General features: G+C 39.4%; 1 protein-coding gene and 1 non-coding gene across 2 annotated transcripts; one reads left to right on the forward strand and one right to left on the reverse strand.

Annotated features, from left to right (window-relative positions):
• Positions 1-227: 227 nt before the first annotated feature.
• On the forward strand, positions 228-18507 carry LOC131332241 (aspartate--tRNA ligase 2, cytoplasmic-like). The gene is made up of 10 exons (XM_058366340.1): positions 228-863; positions 2462-2572; positions 2760-2873; positions 11079-11369; positions 11455-11565; positions 12306-12359; positions 14246-14325; positions 14472-14587; positions 16981-17095; positions 18147-18507. Exons 1-10 carry the CDS (start codon positions 327-329, stop codon positions 18271-18273), a joined length of 1656 nt encoding a protein of 551 aa, XP_058222323.1. The 5' UTR covers positions 228-326; the 3' UTR covers positions 18274-18507.
• On the reverse strand, positions 13411-13518 carry LOC131335011 (small nucleolar RNA snoR100). Its single transcript, XR_009202405.1, has one exon. It is a non-coding gene; the product is annotated as a small nucleolar RNA snoR100 (small nucleolar RNA).
• Positions 18508-18709: the final 202 nt, after the last annotated feature.

Raw genomic sequence — 18709 nt, forward strand, 5'->3', positions numbered from 1 at the left:
TTTTGAACGGTTCGGATCGACCATCCGGTTGCCAGAGACGGCCCAGCGCTGCCCATCGGTACGATTTCCCTACAATCCATCGGTATACATATCACTAACCGGTCAGAACATATATTTGGTCAATATTTCGTCACCGGTGGTCAACACATTTGATAACCGTTAGGCGTTGGGTGCACGCAAAGTATCCATAATTTTCCTTTCCTTTTTTAATCAAAATAGTTTTCCCCAGTCTTCGGAGGATGTTTTATATAAGACCAAATCAAAAGCCCTAGTCAGTCGTCGTCACAACACAAACCCTTCCCAAATTCCTCTCTCTCCTCGTCCCAATGTCGTCCGACACACAAAACCCTCCCAATCCCAAAGAAGAAGAAGAACAGCAACCAGACGCCGCCAACAACGACAACAACAATGCCGGCTCCATCAGCAAAAAAGCCGCCAAGAAAGAAGCCGCCAAGCAGCAAAAACTCCACTCCAAGGCCGCCGCCTCCCTCTCCTCCGCAACCTCTCCCGACGCCCCCGACCCCCTCGCGGCCCACTACGGCGGCGTCCCCTTGGAGGAGCTCCAGTCGAAGGCCGTCACGGGCCGCCAGTGGACCGAGGTGGGGTCGCTGACGGAGGAGCTCAGGGACCGGACGGTGCTAGTGCGGGGCCGGGTCCAGACGGTCCGCGCCGTCAGCAAGAAGATGGCGTTTCTGATTGTTAGGGAGAAGGGGTTGACGGTGCAGTGCGTGCTGTCGGTTTGTCCGGACGTGGTTAGCCTTGGGATGGTGAAGTTTGCCACGGGGTTGAGTAGGGAGTCGTATGTTGATGTTGAGGGGACTGTTTCTGTGCCCGACAGCCCCATCAAAGGTGCTTCTCAGCAGGTATAAAAAAAATAATTTCGCAGCAATGTTTAGGCTTTGTTCTTCCTAAATTATAGGTTTGGTGTTTGTTCTTTCTGAGTTTTTGTTAGATTTACGCTCAAATTTGAAATTACTCCTTTATTGTCTCGACGAAAGGAGTTTAAAAATACTCTCTCCGTCCCATAAATTAGTCCCTTGCAATTTTCGAATTTAAAAGTAATATATTTACTAAAATAAAATTTCAATTTATTTTACACTGTTCAAAAGACCGATCTATCGCACAAGATTCATATTGCACAAAAAAAATATTTGAATAAGTACATTGTCTTGAAGCTTAAAAATTGCACCTAGTTTCCTAGGACCAATTTTATGAGACCGAGCGCAAAAAAGTTGCTAAACATTAAAAAGATTGACAGGGGTTTTATTGTCCTCTAAACAAGAAACTTTGAGAAGTAAATAATACCTGAGAAAATACCAGACCAACTAATTTAGGAAGAACAAGGCCTTAGGGTTCCACAATTGTGTTCTGCATAGCATGGTGGGAATCGACACAAGATGCCCCACCTATTATTTGTGTAGTGCGATATGCATTGTGTCGATCAGTTTACTCAAACTCTGGGTGGTATGCAGATGCAGTATGCTCTCTTCACTTTGCATTTACATTTGTATGTAAACAGAGTGAAATCTGTGGTTCACATTTTGCAGTCAATTCTACAAATCATTGTGTAGTACAAGGACTTGTGGCGAGAAAACTTATAGGTTTTCTGCGCAGAAATACTTTTGTGGGCACTAGTGAATAACTATTTTATTTTGTGGTGCTACGATATTTTGTGGTTGGAATATTGAATGCCCATTTTAGGTTGTGTTACCACCTTGCTGGGTAAGAAAAAAGGTTTACAATTGTATGTGCAAGTTTATGATTGATCTTTCTTACACTAGTTTAGAATGCTTTAAGGGATTTCTTTAAAACTTGGAAAATGTTCATGATGTTATCCTTTGTTGGCATTTGTTAAACATCCATTTAAATATGCGGCGCAATTTTGGTTTTTTGTTTCTGTGTACATGTGGTGCGTGAAGTTTGGAAATTATATGAAATTTGTGTTAGGATCCAGATGATATATACTTAATAGGACACATTAATAGGGCACATAAATAAATGCGTTTATCTTAACTTGAGTTACATTTATATACGTTGATGTCTATATATTTGTCCTTGTACACCCTGAGGAATCCTCTATCAAAGCCCCAACTCCCTACCTGTCTTCTTCTTGGGATAATTACTATTTGGTTGAAGCACGGCTCCCAGTGCTGACATGTAGAGGAGCTACCTTTTTGACTTTTTTCACTTCACCTAGTGCGTGTTCTTGCAAACTACAGTCAGGATCTCAATGTTATTTTTTGTTTACACTAGTTCAGAATGCTTAGGGATTTTCTTAGCAAATTTGAATTCTGGATGATGTTATCTCTATTGGCATCAGTTAGATACTCATTGGCTTCTGGCACAATTTTTGGGTTTTTTTCTTCATGTGATGGGTAAAGTCTGGAAAATGACTTGTGATATCTGTTTGGATATTGACATAAGTAGTTAAAACTTAAAAGAAACTATTTTGGCATTGCAGGTGGAAATTCAAGTGAGGAAGGTTTACTGCGTCAGCAAGGCAGTGCCTACCTTACCTATTAACATTGAGGATGCTGCACGTAGTGAAGTTGAAATTGACAAGGCTTTGCAGGTATACCGGTTTTGCATTATCTTTTACACGTAACTTATTGAGTGCTTGTAGTTGATGAAGGCTACATATTAAATCGTATCGTTACGTTTGTGGGTATCAATAACAAGCTTTGTGATTGTGATGAATTGTACTCATGTGCTTACTGGCTTCTAAACTGTTTGTCAATTTTGTTTTTCGATGGGTGTAGGCTGGAGAACAGCTTGTTCGTGTCAATCAGGATACTCGTCTAAATTTTAGGGTTCTTGACCTGCGCACACCTAGTAATCAAGGGATTTTTCGCATTCAATGCCAAGTTGAAAATGTAAGTTACTAAGTTTGCCCTATGTGGTTTATATTCTTAACAGTGCATCCATCCCTCTGTCTTCTCATTTTTGTTGAAATCTATAGCACGGTTTCTTGGAATGTTTATCAATATTGTTGCAAGCAAAGAAGGGTATATGAAGCAAGTCATCCTTTTGACGGTGATTAAGAAATTATTGCCAGTGGCTGTTGGATCAGGTGATAAAAAAGTGGCCCCAGCTTTAAAAACAAGAATAGATGAATGAAGTACGGATTTTAAAAAAAAAGTTCCTGTACAATCTGTGAAGGAAAAGTTCCAGTACAATCTGTATCAAATGAATAACTTGTTGGAATGGACTGTCAAGTGTAGCAATTATATTAATAGAGGACACTCAATACTTTCTTGTGCGCTTACTAATAAAGGATCACAATGCAACATTTATCGAACACATGACTAGTTGGAGTGATTTTATATGGAGATTTGTAGATTATTGACTCCCACACAGTCCAAAGAAGCTAGATGAGGCATAACAAAATATTGCTTTCCTTCACACTAGTGTTCAAGAACTTAATAGTGAGCACCCTCTTTAAACATGGAAACATTTACTGTTAACAAAGTATCAAATAGCATGGTAAACCTTCAAAGATTATGTGGATACTTTCCAATGAAAGTGATGAAACAAACTATGACATTGGTTTTCAGATAATGAACTATTTTTTATTGATGTTACTTTATTTACCCTTGGGTTATGACAATTGGCTTTCTGCCCCCTTCTTGGACGGAGATGGAATCATGATTTTAACATAGGGGTGGCAAGCTTATATAACTTGGTTGGAAATGAAATTAATTATAGTATAGAATGTGCAATCCCTGCTTGTTCAAGCCTTGTTGCAAGCCTAGTAGCAAGGAGCTCCTAAAGTGGGGCAGCTCCGCCTAAGAAGCTTGACGGGAGCCCGCTCCCATTGAGATGGGAGCGCACTCCTTACCAAGATGGGAACTTTTGTTCGATCCATGTATAGGAACACAAATATTTATCACTTGGCTTTATTTATTTATTTTGGTGCAACAGAATAGATTAGATTAAAACGACAGAGTTTCAAACAAAGTTACAACAGAAATAAACATACAACTAGAAACTGACATTGGCACAACTACTAGTCCCTAAGATGACCAATGCCCATGGCATCTTCTAAAACGAAGAGTCTAACCGATGGAGGTGTCTCCTCTGTTACCACCAAATCTGAATCTTGTTCAGCCCCAAGATGGGCCAAATTATCTGCACTTTGGTTGGCTTGTCTGTACATGTGGCCAACTGGCCAAGTGTTTACTGAGTGCGAGTCATGAGAACTCTGGAGTCTTCAAGGAGTGCTTGCTGGGATGTCCCGCTGGGGGGCCTTCCATGATCAATTTGACTGCCATTTGAGAATCTGTCTCAATGCTCACATTGCTAAGACCTTTCTCTAGCATTATGGTTAAACCCCTGTAGATACCCCATATTTCAGTCTCGAAAACCGAGCTGCTCTCCAATTTGCCTTAGTATCCCAGAATCCAGACGCCTCTATGGTCACAAAAGAGCCCTCCAAATCCAGATTTCCTCGTGCTTTCGTAGAGACAGCCATCTGTGTTGAGTTTCACACTAGCTGCAACAGGACAATTCCAACTAATTAATGCAGTGTTTTTCACCCCTTGGAATAGAGGGGATTTGAATGCCTGAGAGATCTCTGTAGTGTAGCTAACTGCGTAAATAATGATTTTCTTATGGCTCACAAGAGTATGGCTGTCCAAGTTATCAAAACTTTTCCTGTTACGGTCTTTCCAAATCTGCTGAAGTATAACAGCAAAAAGGGTGGACCAAGAAATATCATTACCCACTGGAGATTTCCTTTTCACCTTGAGATTGGAGTTAATCCAATCTTGAGTAGGGCATTCAAACCGAGATCTATTCCAATAACGATTACAAAAACAATTCCATATATCCTTAGCCTTGCTACATTCGCGAAACATATGTGTTGTGTCCTCTGTGCTGGTATCACATCTAGGACACACATTTGAAGGGGTTATTCCTCTATGTGCTCTTATATAGTTTGTAGGTAGCCTGTCATGTAGTATAAGCCAGATAAAACCTTTCAATTTTTGGGGAATTTTGAGTTTCCATATCCACCTCCAACCGTTGATATCTGTATCCTCAATATTCAAAGTCTCATTAGCAGCTGCCACAGTAAACTTCCCATCCTGAGAACCCACCCAATGAGGGTGATCAGATGGGTTAGCGGTGATCAGATGTGTTAGCATAGAGGGGAAGGTAATTATGTCCTCCATAGTTTGTTGAGATAGAATATTTTGGATAGTAGTAGAATTCCAAGCTCCATTACCATCAATTATGTCTTTCACCTTCATATTAGAGTTAGTATGAGAACCCGGATACTGGCTAGCCAAAGGCCCAGTACCACACCACCAGTCATGCCAAAGGCTCACCCCCGATCCATCTCCTATAGTCCACTTCATGCCCTTAGAGAGTAAATCCTTAGTGTGAATAATACCTTTCCAAGTATAGGACGCATTCCTCTTGACAGGCCAGTCCAGGAGTGTATTATTCCTAAGGTATTTATCTCTCAGGGTAAAAGCCCAGAGACTATTGGAGTTAGTGATCAAACCCCAACCAAGCTTGGCTAGGAGGGATTTGTTTTGATTGCGAGCCTTTTTTAAGCCAAGCCCCCCCTTATCCTTACTTTTACAGACTTGATTCCAATTGATAAGATGAATCCTTTTTCTTGTGGGGGTGTCACCCCAAAGAAAGTTTCTATTCAACCTGTCAATTTTCTCACACACCGAGATAGGAATCTCCATGGTTTGTCTAGTATAGCTAGGGATAATAGACGTAACAGATTGAATATAGGTCGCCTTACCTGTAAGATTTAGAGTGTTGACTTCCAAGTGGTCAATCTCCTATGAACTTTCTCAATCACCTCATTGAAATGATTTTTAGTAGCTCTAGAATGTAAAAGGGGGAATACCCAAGTACTTTCCCAGATCAGAGGTGAGAGGTATCCCACTCAAAGCACTGAATCATCTAGCCTTTCTTCTAGGTATGTTGTTGGAGACAAACATTTTAGATTTACCAAAGTTTATGGATTGACCAGATAAGGCACAGAATTCAGTGAGAACTTCTAATATCGATATGCAAGTGCTTTTAGGAGCTTCACCGAAAAGAATAAGATCGTCAGCAAAGAAAAGGTGAGAGAGGGGTGGCATTTCTGGACACAGCTATGCCTTTCCACTTCCCATTCTCCACCTTATTATTAATCAAATGAGACAGTCTTTCCATACAAAGAACAAACAGGTATGGGGATAGAGGATCTCCTTGCCTGAGTCCCCTTTGTGGTGAAAATTCAGGGAGGGGTTCACCATTCCAGATAATATAAGTGGAAACATTAGAGACACAGTTCATAATAAGATCAATCCAAAGGTCACTAAAATTAAAGTATTGCAAAGTATCCTTAAGGAATTTCCCGGAGATCTTATCATAAGCTTTTTCCAAATCTATTTTAAAAATCATACCACCTTTCCTGCCCTCTTTGCACGTAAAGAGTGTAAAATTTCTTGGGTTATCACAATATTATCATTAGTGGATCACCCCGGAATGAAGCTACTTTGAAAAGGACTAATGACTTTATGCAGAAAAGGTCTGAGTCTAGTAACAAGAATCTTGGTGATACCCTTGTAGATGACATTACTGAGACTAATAGGTCTAAACATTTTAACATTTTCAGGATTCTCAGTTTTGGGAATGAGAGCAATCAGAGTTTTGTTCATCTCTTTAGGCACTGATCTGGTATCGAAACAGTTTTTAATAAAATCACAGATGTCGTTACAAACTGTCCCCCAAAATTTATGGTAGAAGATAGCCCGTATCCCATCGGGTCTAGGGGCTTTATAAGCTGGAATGTACTTCATGTTACTCCAAATCTCAGAATTAGATAAAGGTTTATCCAGAATGGTATTATCAGCACTAGACAAACAATTATGAGGAAGCCTATGGAGGTTTTGGTTAACAGTGACATCCATGCCTTTGAAGAGAGAAGTGAAGTAATCTTGAACCATAGACTTAAGAGTACAAGGGTCATCAACCCAGACATTGTTGGAATCTTTAAGCATGGCAACATGGGCTTTTCTTCCACGAACAATCGTGGAAAGATAAAAGAATCTGTTATTTTTATCCCCATGAGTGATCCATTTAACATGAGATTTTTGATGCCAGTGAATTTCCCCTTGAGCCAAAATATTGTTATACTCAGAAATAAGATCTTTCTCTAGAACCTGAAGATTATGGGAAAATTTATTCTGTTGGAATTTTCGAATGCCTTCGATTCTGGAAAGAGTCCATCTCTTCTTTCTAGAAATATTTCCAAAAACAGTTTTATTCCAGCGATTAGCAGCAAAAGTGAAGTTTTTAATAGTCACTAATATTATTCCCAGCCCAAGCCTTGGAGACAATCTCAGGGAAGGACAGGTCAAGCATCCAGGCTGCTACAAGTCTAAAAGGTTTGCTCCTAGGGACGTGATTAGGCATGCCAAAAACACAAATAAGAATAGGGGAGTGATCAGAGTAAGTACGAGGTAAATTTTGGACCATACCTTCAGGAAAAAGAGCTCTCCATTCAGTATTGCATAGCGCTCGATCAAGCCTTTTCTGAGTGTTAGCTAGACCTTGACGGCCTTTTGTCCATGTAAATTTCTGGCCCGAGCTACCCTTATCCATAAGATTGCAATTATTAACCTACCCCTATCCATGAATTTCCTGTTCCTGTTAGCATCCGGCTCGGGAGATGTACTCTTTCTTTCAGAAGAATTCACAGTGTCATTCAAGTCTCCAGCAACAAGCCAATGGGTTTGAGCAGACCCTGCAAATGACTCCATATCATCCCATAAACTTTCTCTAGATCTTGCATTTGGGCTAGCGTAAACTGCAGAGAGGAGCCACTCCTCGAAAGGGTCTTTACTAATCGTAGCATGAATTACTTGGTTAGTTATGTGGGTAGTGGTAACTTTAACTTGGCCTGGATCCCAAAGGAGCCATATGCCACCAGCTCTTCCTATAGGATCCACATAAGAAGTGGACGTGAAACCCTTATTGTTGAAAAACATACCCATAGAGCTAATACAGAGTTTTGTCTCCAAGAGAGCCACTACGTCAGGATGATATGTATTCACGAGTTCAGAAAATGTGTTTCTAAAGGTGTTGTTACCTTCTCCTCTGCAATTCCAGACCAGGATGTTAAAACACGAATTCATCGTGTCTTCTTCTAGTGGAAACTCTGGAGGTTTGTTAAGAATGCTGTTGACTCTGGCAATATTCTGCTCCTGCGTTCGTCTGGGCTCCATCAATGCCCAGTGAAGATTTCCCCCCTCCAAGCTGGCTCTTTGATTCAGGCAGATCCGAAGGTTGACGTCCTTGGTCCACCAAGCTACGTCGACTAGGAGAGTTGCTTCTCTCTCGGGTTCGAGTGATGCCCACACATCTGAGTTGCTGATTCTGAACCTCTCTGGATCTAGCAAGTTCATGGTAGGTTTTGACGTTAAGATCAACTATGTCGGGAGGAACAGGTTGGGATTGATCAAACGGAGAGTTCTGGACTTGTGGTGAGTCTGGTCTAGGTGAGGCATTTGATTGAACAGATTGAGAATTAGGGTTTCCCACTATCTTGTTTACAGTTCTAGGGGAGTTTTGATTCCCTGCATTTCCCCCTTTGTCTTGCATCACTACATCCGTTTGATTTGGGGCAGCTTTCTTTAATAAAGGGTTGTACTCAAACTTGTGACCTGAACTAGAGGCTGTACCCTTGTCTTTGGATGGTGGCGGATCCCTAGATTTCTGTTGATCTCCTGGTTTTTACTGATGCCCTTCTGTGGGGCAGCTTGGCTTTTATTTGCTTCTGTGGGATTTTTGTTTGACCCAACCCTTGCATCTCTTCGTCTGTTTTGGTGGCCAGCATTAGGAAATGTTTGGGCTTGGCTGAACCTTGCTTTTGGGCCTCATATTGACCTCCCATATTATTATGACGAATGTTTCTCTGTGGTCCAGGAGCATTGAGCGCATTGGCCCTGGGCTTCTTGTTTTTATTCCGTGAAACTACCATCCACTCTCCATAACCTATTCCTCAGGCCCATCATCAATTATCCCCGTTAACAGCTTTACTGTCAGGTGAAGCAGAGTTTGCAGAGTCCCCAACAGTTTGATTACCAATCTCGCCGTTCTTCTCCGGCGCCGGTGACGGTGACAGGTTGCAAGTGTCCCTCAGGTGTCCAATCCTGCCACAAGAAAAGCAAATTAAGTGAACATGTTCATACTCAATAAGATAATCATACTTACGCACTGCCACGGAAACTTCCAATGGCTGGCTTAAATCTAACTTGACACACACGAGCATAACTTGCTCTCAATCCCTCAATAGTGTTAATGTCCACTTTTAGAGGTTTCCCTGACTTCTCAGCAATTTCAATGAGGCTCTCCTCATCATAATACTCATACGGTAGAAATGGAAATTGCATCCACACAGCGGTTTTGATCGCATTGGCCATATCTGCTTTAAAATCCGGTTCCCATTTCCTCACCGTGAGGTAGTGATCTTGGTCCTGTATAAACCTTGTTGTAATCTGATTTTGATTCAAACCGTATTAGATAGAAACCCAGCCCTAGGTCAACTGGATAAAAGAGCCCTTCAAGACTCCACAAATGTGTAATTCTGTCCATAAGTGCTTTAAAACCAATATTTTTGCCTAGCAATTTGATGATGAGACATCCCTTATGCTGTTGTCTGATCATCTTGAGATGTTCTTTAGAGAATTCCACTTTGATTCTGGATTTTGTCTTCGGTGGATCTAGGTCCATCCCCTCCTCGTCGCTATCTGCATCTAATCCAAGTGTATTACGCTCCAGATTTTCGTTGGAAGGTGTCCTTGCGTTGAGAAGAGCAGAGACGAACGATCTTACCTTCTCCGCAGGTTTGGAAGTAGTCGTTTTCCGCAAGTTAGAGTTACCTTCCATGGTTTCCATCGGAGAGGGTCCTGGTGGTGGAACCGAGGATGGAGGAATCCCCAAATTTTCTTGATTGGGGAGAGTATTCTCTGATTCCATGAGACTGGTTTCCACAATGACTGTAATGACTGTAATGACTGTATTGCCGAGGTGATCACTTGGCTTTATTAATTGGTCTTGTTGATGAACTCACATATCTAGCCCAAGCATGATATATTGAAAAGAACTCATACACTTATGGTGGACTTGGCCCATATTTTTACTCCCTAAAATTATTGTAATTTTAAAGTGCATATCTATGCTATATTATGTTTGTAATATATGTACACATTCCCTTCACCCTCCCAACCTTGGGAGCTTCTATATTCCCCTGCGCCTTCTCCTCCGTGCAACTATGGTTGGAACTGCTACCGTAATTTTCTTTATCTCCCATTTTGGCAATATTAAGCAGACATCCTAGAACGTAGAACAAAGGGAAAGAAAAGATTAATCACTCTTCTGGCATCATCATTATTCATTACTGCGACTACCACTTCTCTCTGTTTGGCATCCCCATGAATGATCACCACAGTAGCCACCACACCCTGTGCTTAACCCCATTTTCACTTCTTTACCTTTGGTGTGTTTGTAGTTGCTTTCAACTGTTGTATATTTGAAGGGAGAAGAAAAGGAGAACTTAAGATCACAAAATAGCTTATTGACATTCAATAATGGCTGTGGATCTTTGCCCATTGGTTTCTTTATCTTCAAGGTTATCATGTAGGCATTACCAAATCGTTTATATAGGCTTGACTGTACCATTTAACTCACTGCAGTAGTGGACCATTCATTGGTTTTCTACCCCCTGTTTATTTGTTGACAATGATTGTGTATGCACTTTTTTTGTTTGATGTGTACTAGCATTTTTCCAAAAGCTTGTTTTTCAACATCATTATTGCCTTCTCGTTTGTAATTGCTCGATCTTCTTATTGTGGTTGCTATCAATTTCAAGCAGTAGCAGTGTAGGCTATTTTGGCACAAGTTTTTCATCTTTATTATTTAATCTTACACTCTGTGTATATGACACGTATGTTTTGTTACAGCTGTACATACCAATTTGCCTTTTTCTTTCATTGTTGTTTTACACTTAGACCAGAGCACATGGTGTGATTAGTGGCCTGGTTTGTAATTCAGTCTAAGCTGTTCTACAGATATTCAGGCAGTTCTTGCTATCTGAAGGCTTTGTGGGGATTCATACCCCAAAGTTGATAGCAGGCTCTAGTGAGGGCGGCTCAGCTGTTTTCAGGCTGGACTACAAAGGGCAACCTGCATGTCTAGCTCAGTCACCTCAGCTTCACAAGCAAATGGCAATTTGTGGTGATTTTGGCCGTGTTTTTGAGGTAGGTCCTGTTTTCAGAGCAGAGGATTCCTTTACCCACAGACACTTGTGCGAGTTTACGGGTCTTGATGTTGAGATGGAGATCAAGGAGCACTATTCTGAGGTAATTGAGTTGTTGGCTTATGCGTGTAAGAATTAACAAAGGTTATAACATGTGTGATGTTAAGATGCCTAGCTTTTTCATGCAGGTTATGGACATCGTGGACCGCTTGTTTGTTGCACTGTTTGATAGTTTGAATGAAAGATGCGAGAAAGAGCTTGAAGCCATTGGAAAACAATATCCATTTGAGCCTTTAAAGGTCTGTGAACCATTATCAATGTGTCGCAGACACTGATGTTATTATATGCCCGCATGCTAGAAAGTTAATATAAACGATTTTAATATTCCTATCAAGTGGGTATACTCGTATTTTGCATGAATAACTTCTATATGGGAGTTGTATCCATATCGGATGGATACCGATTCTCCTCCCATACTCATGGATGCATATCCCAGAAGCATCCACTATAAAAAATTAATTTTTTATACTATTGAAGTATCAGATCCCTTTTGGATAGTCTTGGTCACGCATTTGAACTTTATGAAATTAAGATTGTGGTACTTCTTGCGTAGTATTGGAGTAAATGGTTAGGAAATAGGAATACAGATAATGTTAATGTCTAATACTTCACTTTTTAGAGAGAGGAAGATATATTAAGATGAAAATTGTATCAATATTTTTAATTGTTTTTAATTCATTCATTGTGGCATGCATGTGTTCATAAAATCTGATTTCAACAAGTAACCGTGTAAACTTGTGTACAACACTTTTGCATATGAAGAGCACAGAACGGTTCTCACCATACTTGCATTATACATACTGTAATGGTAAAATATTGTAATGACAGTTTGTAGTCTAATGTATTTGAGCTATACCCATATTCTAGTTTTTCCTAGTTCACGTACAGCTGTATCCGTATTGTATTCGTATCCTGTAAATCCATGCTTCATAGCTATACACTTGTTTGTGCTGACTATTGAGATTGATTGGCTGTACAGTACTTGAGAAAGACCTTACGGCTTACTTTTCAAGAGGGGGTCCAATTGCTAAAGGTAAGGGTTCTCGTCCTTCTTCTCCAATGAAAACCAGTGTGGCAGGTTGCAAGTCATTTTCTCCTTTCTGAAGGGAATGTTCTCCATCTTTATATATAAAAAAAATACTACATATTATCTGCATAGAGAAATTGAATTAAATCTCACACGTGGGATGAACAAAAATACACCTCTATAAAAGTAGTGCATTTTCTCGAAAATGCTGGGCTAGGAACAAAAATGCACACATACTTGTCTGGCCAACAGAAGGGAAATAAAAAATATAAAGAAGAAAAATCTACGGAAGCCACTATGACCAAAAGATTCATTGTATGACTAGCTAAATTGATTGAGTTTGGACTGGTTGAAGTTTAGTTAGAGAATGCAACTTAGAAGGAAATTCGATGCCCATTTTTTGGGTAGTCTATACTAACCGATTAGTTCAAGTGCCCGTGTTTATTCCTTTGGCTGGAGAGAAATGCTTGAGTTTTGGGATGTGGATATTGCAGCTTATCTTCTTTTTGGGCAGCTATATCTCACTCTTATAAGGGATTCCTTTTTCTTTTCTTTTTTTTAGCAACGGATTGGACAGCAGTATATGATTTGTTATGTTGTGCTTTTCCCCTACTTGTTTATAGGTTGACTTGTTGTCCTTAATCTGTTATACTTTCTTTCTTGTTTCACGTATTTCTTTTGTTGCTCATCCAAACATAAAAATAATAAAAAAATATAACCTAATGAGATGCAGATTCCTTGGCTCTCTTCTCACTGGTGGATAAGTTGATGGCCAGCTTTGAATATGAATAATTAAAAAAAATATGTATATGGGTGGCATTCCCTTAATGCCTTCTTTCTAATACAATTGCTTACTTATACAACAACAACATAACATAACCCATCTAGTCCTCAATCATTGGGGATATGGGCGGGGGATGATTGGAGACAGACCTAACCTTTGGCAATATATGCACAAAGTGGCTGCTCTCAGAATACCACTAAAACAGTGGCCTCCCCCTAAACCTCCAAGAACCGAGGAGCTACAAGGACGTTTTGTTATAAAACCATGCCCCCAAATTTTGTTATAAAACCATGCCCCCAAATCAAAGCCAAATGACATCAGAGAGGGCAGACCTAGAGACTCAAATCAATTTATGTGCACATTACCATGCTTCCTTCATTGATAGTCCAGAGCATCGGTATGCACAATAATTGCTTACTTATAAAAAAAAAAAATGAATAATTAAAAAAATATAACTTAGATGGTTGGGGTTGTTGTCTAGGATTCTATCTGGATTCCCAGCTTTGAATATGAAGGATAGTTCTTTAAGAGGTTGGCGTGGATACAGGATATGGACTGGCAAGGCAAGGAAAACAACATGCCAGGACCTGAAAATTACTGAGGAACACAAGAATCTTGTTTTAATCTATTTACTGTTTAGTTGACAAATTTAGTTTTCACGGAGAGTTCAAGTTATTTTGCATGAACTTAAACTTGGTCCAAATCCATGCTTTATTGTCACTGTATCTCTGTTCTTAAGAAAATTGGCTCCGCATTTGGAAACCAATGATGTACTCTGTTTTGTCTTCCTATTGTTCTCTTGAATCTTTTGGGAAAGGTTTCATGTCACTGGTCAAGGTGACATGGAGTGGAATATGCTAAAGTAGTTGCTTCTAACTCTTGGTCTTTACTTTCCAACCTTGAAGTACTGCAACAAGAGAAGATATTCTAGTAACTCTAGACAGCTAAAATGCAACATCAAGCTGAAACAAATTTCTTAATCAAGATATATCTAAATAGCTTTCTTTGTATTGAAATTTCTCTGATGCTCGCTGCAGTCCTTAATAAATTCATCCTGGCTGCATTCAGCATTTTGGAACTGTAATTCTCGCATTATATGTTTCTACAGGAAGCTGGCATTGAAATTGATCCTCTAGGGGATCTGAACACAGAATCTGAGAGAAAGCTGGGGCAACTTGTTTTGGAGAAGTGAGCTATATTTTACTTAACTACATTTCACTTGTTTTCCTTACTTTCCCGTCCTTATTTTTTTCTTTCTAGTATCTCTATGGCTCTATCCGAGATTGGTATCCCGTAAATCAGTAATCAATGAACTGGACTTCTTCTGAAAATAGGTATGGCACTGAGTTCTATATACTTCACCGATATCCATTGGCCGTTCGACCATTCTATACCATGCCTTGCAGTGATGATCCAACTTACAGTACTTCATTTGACGTATTCATTCGAGGTAAGCATTCAATTATGGCATGTTTTCATGGAATTATAAGCAATTTGTAATATGTTCTCTTTTCTCGCAATTAAAGAACTAGAACATTGATTGTTGCATGAGGGGAACAAGAACTCCTAAAATAGCCCAGCATGACCACAGGACGTGGATACGAGACACGATACATGCACACTAACTTGACCTTTGAAAAAGGAGTAACACTGCTCATAATTGTGAAAATAATATCAGTTTTGTTTTTCTGTTTACTTTACGAGTACATTAGTATATATCTATCTAATTAGTTTTGGAATATACATTATACTTATTGGGGAAATAGTATGAAATAAAGTCTTTAACATATGCATTTACATAATCTCTATTACTAAAGCTATTAGAAGTTTTAAGCTTTTAGATTTCTAAACTAAAATGGACAGAGGAGGGACTATATTTGTAAATCTTCACTATTTTATGTTATCATTGGATCTTATGTTATTTTCTCCAAAATCCAAATGGACAATGTGCTTCAGAGTTCAGCCTTCATGTGTATGTAGCGATGGACTTTAAGTGTCCAGTGCGGGTATGGTTTTGCAGTTAAAAATATACCATATTAGAACACCTGTTTGACATGTGCCTCAATAGTGTCGAGTGCCTTCATCCAACGAGTGAGACAAATCAACTACTTAGAAGTGTCAGTTTTCGTTAGGAGGACGCTGAATTGTGATTTTATTATTTTTTGTTTGAACTGCAGAAAATTGACTCTGAACTATGATGTTGAATAGTTGGTCTTGTAAATAGGAACATACCTTCAAAATTCTTGTCGATCCATATGTACGGCTTAAGAAGCACTGATACGGACACAAGACATAGAGACGTTTTTTTTTTCTTTCTTTAAAGAATTGTGATGCGGATACGGAGACACGTTGAATTGTGTATTCGTATACATCACTCTGTATACATATAAGATAATGACATCATCTCCACCAAATAAGGATAAGAAGCATAAATTGCATTTAGCTTTATTAAGATAAAAACAATAATCACTAAGAAAGTATTAATACACTAAGCGTCCATGGCAATTTTGACCCTGGCCTAACTTTTTGAAATTGTATTCTGACCTCTTAATGTGTACCCTCTTCGACTTCTCAGTGTGTCAACAAGGTGTAGTAGCCAGCCCTAGTGTGTCAAACACACTTAAAATTTGGGTAAATATCTAAGCGTTGTCAACACCTGTCCAAAATGTACTATACATGTCTGACATGGGTTGAACATAGATATGTGAGGCCGATAGACATGTCTATACTTCTTAGCGTATGCCCCCTTTGTGGCACTGACATGGACACAAACATGACTCTGGCACTCCATGTTTGCAAAAAAATGGACACACTGCATTGCTGGCTTATCATGAAACATATCCATGTACTTTTCTCATATCCTGGATGTTGTAGTAAAAATAGAAGAGAATAAATAAATAATACCATAAAAGTCCCAAACATGCCTTTATTCTCATTTTTTGTTACATCGTTCAAGTTTTTCATGAGTTATTACGTCATTCCCAAGAGTTCTCCAACAAAAAAACATTTCATTATCCACATTGGTATTTATGATTTACCAACTATCATCTATTATGTGAAAAGAACCCTTCTCCATGCTTTAACTGGAGCCTTTTATTTGATTTGACACCTCCAACTTGTCCCCCGAGTGTCCATCATCCATGGTGTACTAGATTGTCCCTGGAGTGTCCAAATGGAACAAGAAAAAGTTGAGACCAAATAACCACTTCCGTTCGAGTGTCAGACACCTGCCCGTGGAGTATGCATGTCCGAAACTGGACGTATCTCCAGCGAGATGTACGTGCTTCATATCACGCCCCCAACCCCACCCATAAGAACTACTGCTTGATTGGCCAGTAGCTCTTGCTACTAAGAACCTTTTTCAAATCATAACGGTGATTATCTGTATGGTATATGCAATAGTGGAAAGACAGCAATGTTGCCAATAAAAAAGAAAAGAAATACAGCAATGTTGGGATTGCTGACGATGAGCCTAAATTCACTGTAGCCCATTAGCATGCATCTTAATATCGATGCATATGCACGTTCATGCATGCACACAAGCTTCATCATAGCCATAACCATGAAGGCCATTCCTAGAAGATGACTGACAAGGGCCCCAGGTGCGTGTGCCATAGTGTAACACATCCGCAGTCTTGCAACATTTTACACTTCACTTTCAAGTTTTGGGAAATTTTTTTTACTCCCTGCACAATTCTCAATAAGTTTATCTATCTCTCTCCACTCATTACATCAAAAAAAAATTCTCAAAACTTCAAACCAAACAAAGTGTTTGTTCTTTTAGTAATCATCTTTTGCCTCTCAGCATTCTAACGACTTCATTGTCATTTCCTTTGACTTTAGGGGAGGAGATAATTTCAGGAGCTCAGCGGGTCCACCTACCTGATTTGTTGACAACACGTGCCGAAGCCTGCGGGATAGATGTCAAAACAATATCAACATATGTGGATTCTTTCTGGTATTTTCTTAATTGACCGTTTTTGACCTTCACATTTTTTTGGCCTTTTTTAGTTGCTCTTGTTTTTGCAAGAAATTGGCCCCTTGCATCTGCTCGTTTAGTGAATACTCTCTATGTGTGTCTATCTGTGTGGGTGGCCTCTGTTTGTGTATTGAAACCTATCATTGTTCTTGCTAATCAAAGCCCTTGTTTTCGGACATCAGATTTTTTTATTTTCTAATTTTTCGGTTGGCTTACCTGCAGCTACCTGATGTTGGAAGTTCGATTTTCCTATTTTGAAAATTTATCTTCACTAAACTTCAGAAATTCAGTTTGGTTTCATTCATGTTTTAGATTTATGGTCTGATCCTAGCCACAAAAGTTCCGTGAAGAAAAGTCAGTAACAATGTGCAAACCACCGTATAGTTTTTGCTGCATGCCACTGCGTACAATTCATTTTCATATTTGATATTTGATATTTTTGAGACATAGCTTTTGGAACAGAATGGTAGAAAGACATACATTTGTTAAGAGTGAGCTTAATTTATCTACAGCATTTTCTTTAACTTCTACCAATAGATCTTTCAAGTTTTGCCAGGCCAATATTCAATATTGTTAACTTCTTTGTTCTGTTCAGTACTAAGACTCTTCTCACGGTTAAAAGTTGTCATTGTCATCATCGGTCTCATTGTGACGATAATAATGAGTTGCCATCATCATAGTTTTTCTTTTATCAGTATTGTTATTTGATTGTCATGATGAGCCGAGAGTATCAAAACATTTTCCACAGTTGGTTATGCTCATTCAATCGTACATGCAAATTTCCTTTGCTCGATTACAAATAGCTCTGGCAGCCCTTGATCTAAATATATACCAAATGACCAGTTTTTGTTATACCATGGCTAACTGGGGTATTTATTAGTACTGTACTTGCGCAATTTGTGAGCTATTTTACTGTATGTTTTCTTGTGGAAGTACTCTTGGCTAGCCAAATATGATTTGGCCAGCTTAGGACATCCAAGCTGATAACATTAAAACAAGCGAAATCTGATTCACTACCGTTATGCTGCAGGTATGGTGCACCTCCACATGGTGGTTTTGGGGTGGGACTGGAGCGTGTGGTAATGCTCTTTTGTGCCCTCAACAACATCCGCAAAACTTCACTGTTCCCTCGTGACCCTCTCCGGATTGCTCCATAACATTCCATGCCAAGTGAATATGCAATTTTGCTCCATAACTTTACTGCTGCGTTCTCCGAAACATTTGTATAAAGTGAAGACACAGTTTCGCATGGAAAGAGCAGTCTATGTACATTCAACAATTGTTCACCAAATTAGCAGTTTAACTTTTATTTTTAAAAACCCATGTTAGAAAACTCATTTTCCGTTTGCGTGAAGCGTATGAATTATTAGTAATGCGGTTCCGGGTTTTTTATTTTTCGGTTTTTTTCTGATTGTTTTGGGCTTAGGTCTAAATTAGAGGAAGTGGAAAATCCATAAAAAGAGATGCCATACACCTTGAAAGTAACAAATAGGATTAAAGAGAATTTTTCGGACACGTTGCTTGTCCTTAGTGAACAAGCACCTTTTTTTGCTGCATCATCAACAACGTAACCGACGTGATAAAATGAAAAAT

The sequence above is a fragment of the Rhododendron vialii genome, chromosome 7a, assembly GCF_030253575.1.
Source record: "Rhododendron vialii isolate Sample 1 chromosome 7a, ASM3025357v1".
Taxonomy (NCBI): Eukaryota; Viridiplantae; Streptophyta; class Magnoliopsida; order Ericales; family Ericaceae; genus Rhododendron; species Rhododendron vialii.

What these genes read in the sequence shown, in the direction of transcription:
- LOC131332241 (XM_058366340.1), top strand. Translation starts at nt 327, where the DNA reads ATGTCGTCCGACACACAAAACCCTCCCAATCCCAAAGAAGAAGAAGAA. An exon ending in ATCCATTTGAGCCTTTAAAG is followed by an intron (nt 11,566 to 12,305) that starts GTCTGTGAACCA and finishes TTGGCTGTACAG; the next exon opens with TACTTGAGAAAGACCTTACG. An exon ending in ATTTGACGTATTCATTCGAG is followed by an intron (nt 14,588 to 16,980) that starts GTAAGCATTCAA and finishes CTTTGACTTTAG; the next exon opens with GGGAGGAGATAATTTCAGGA.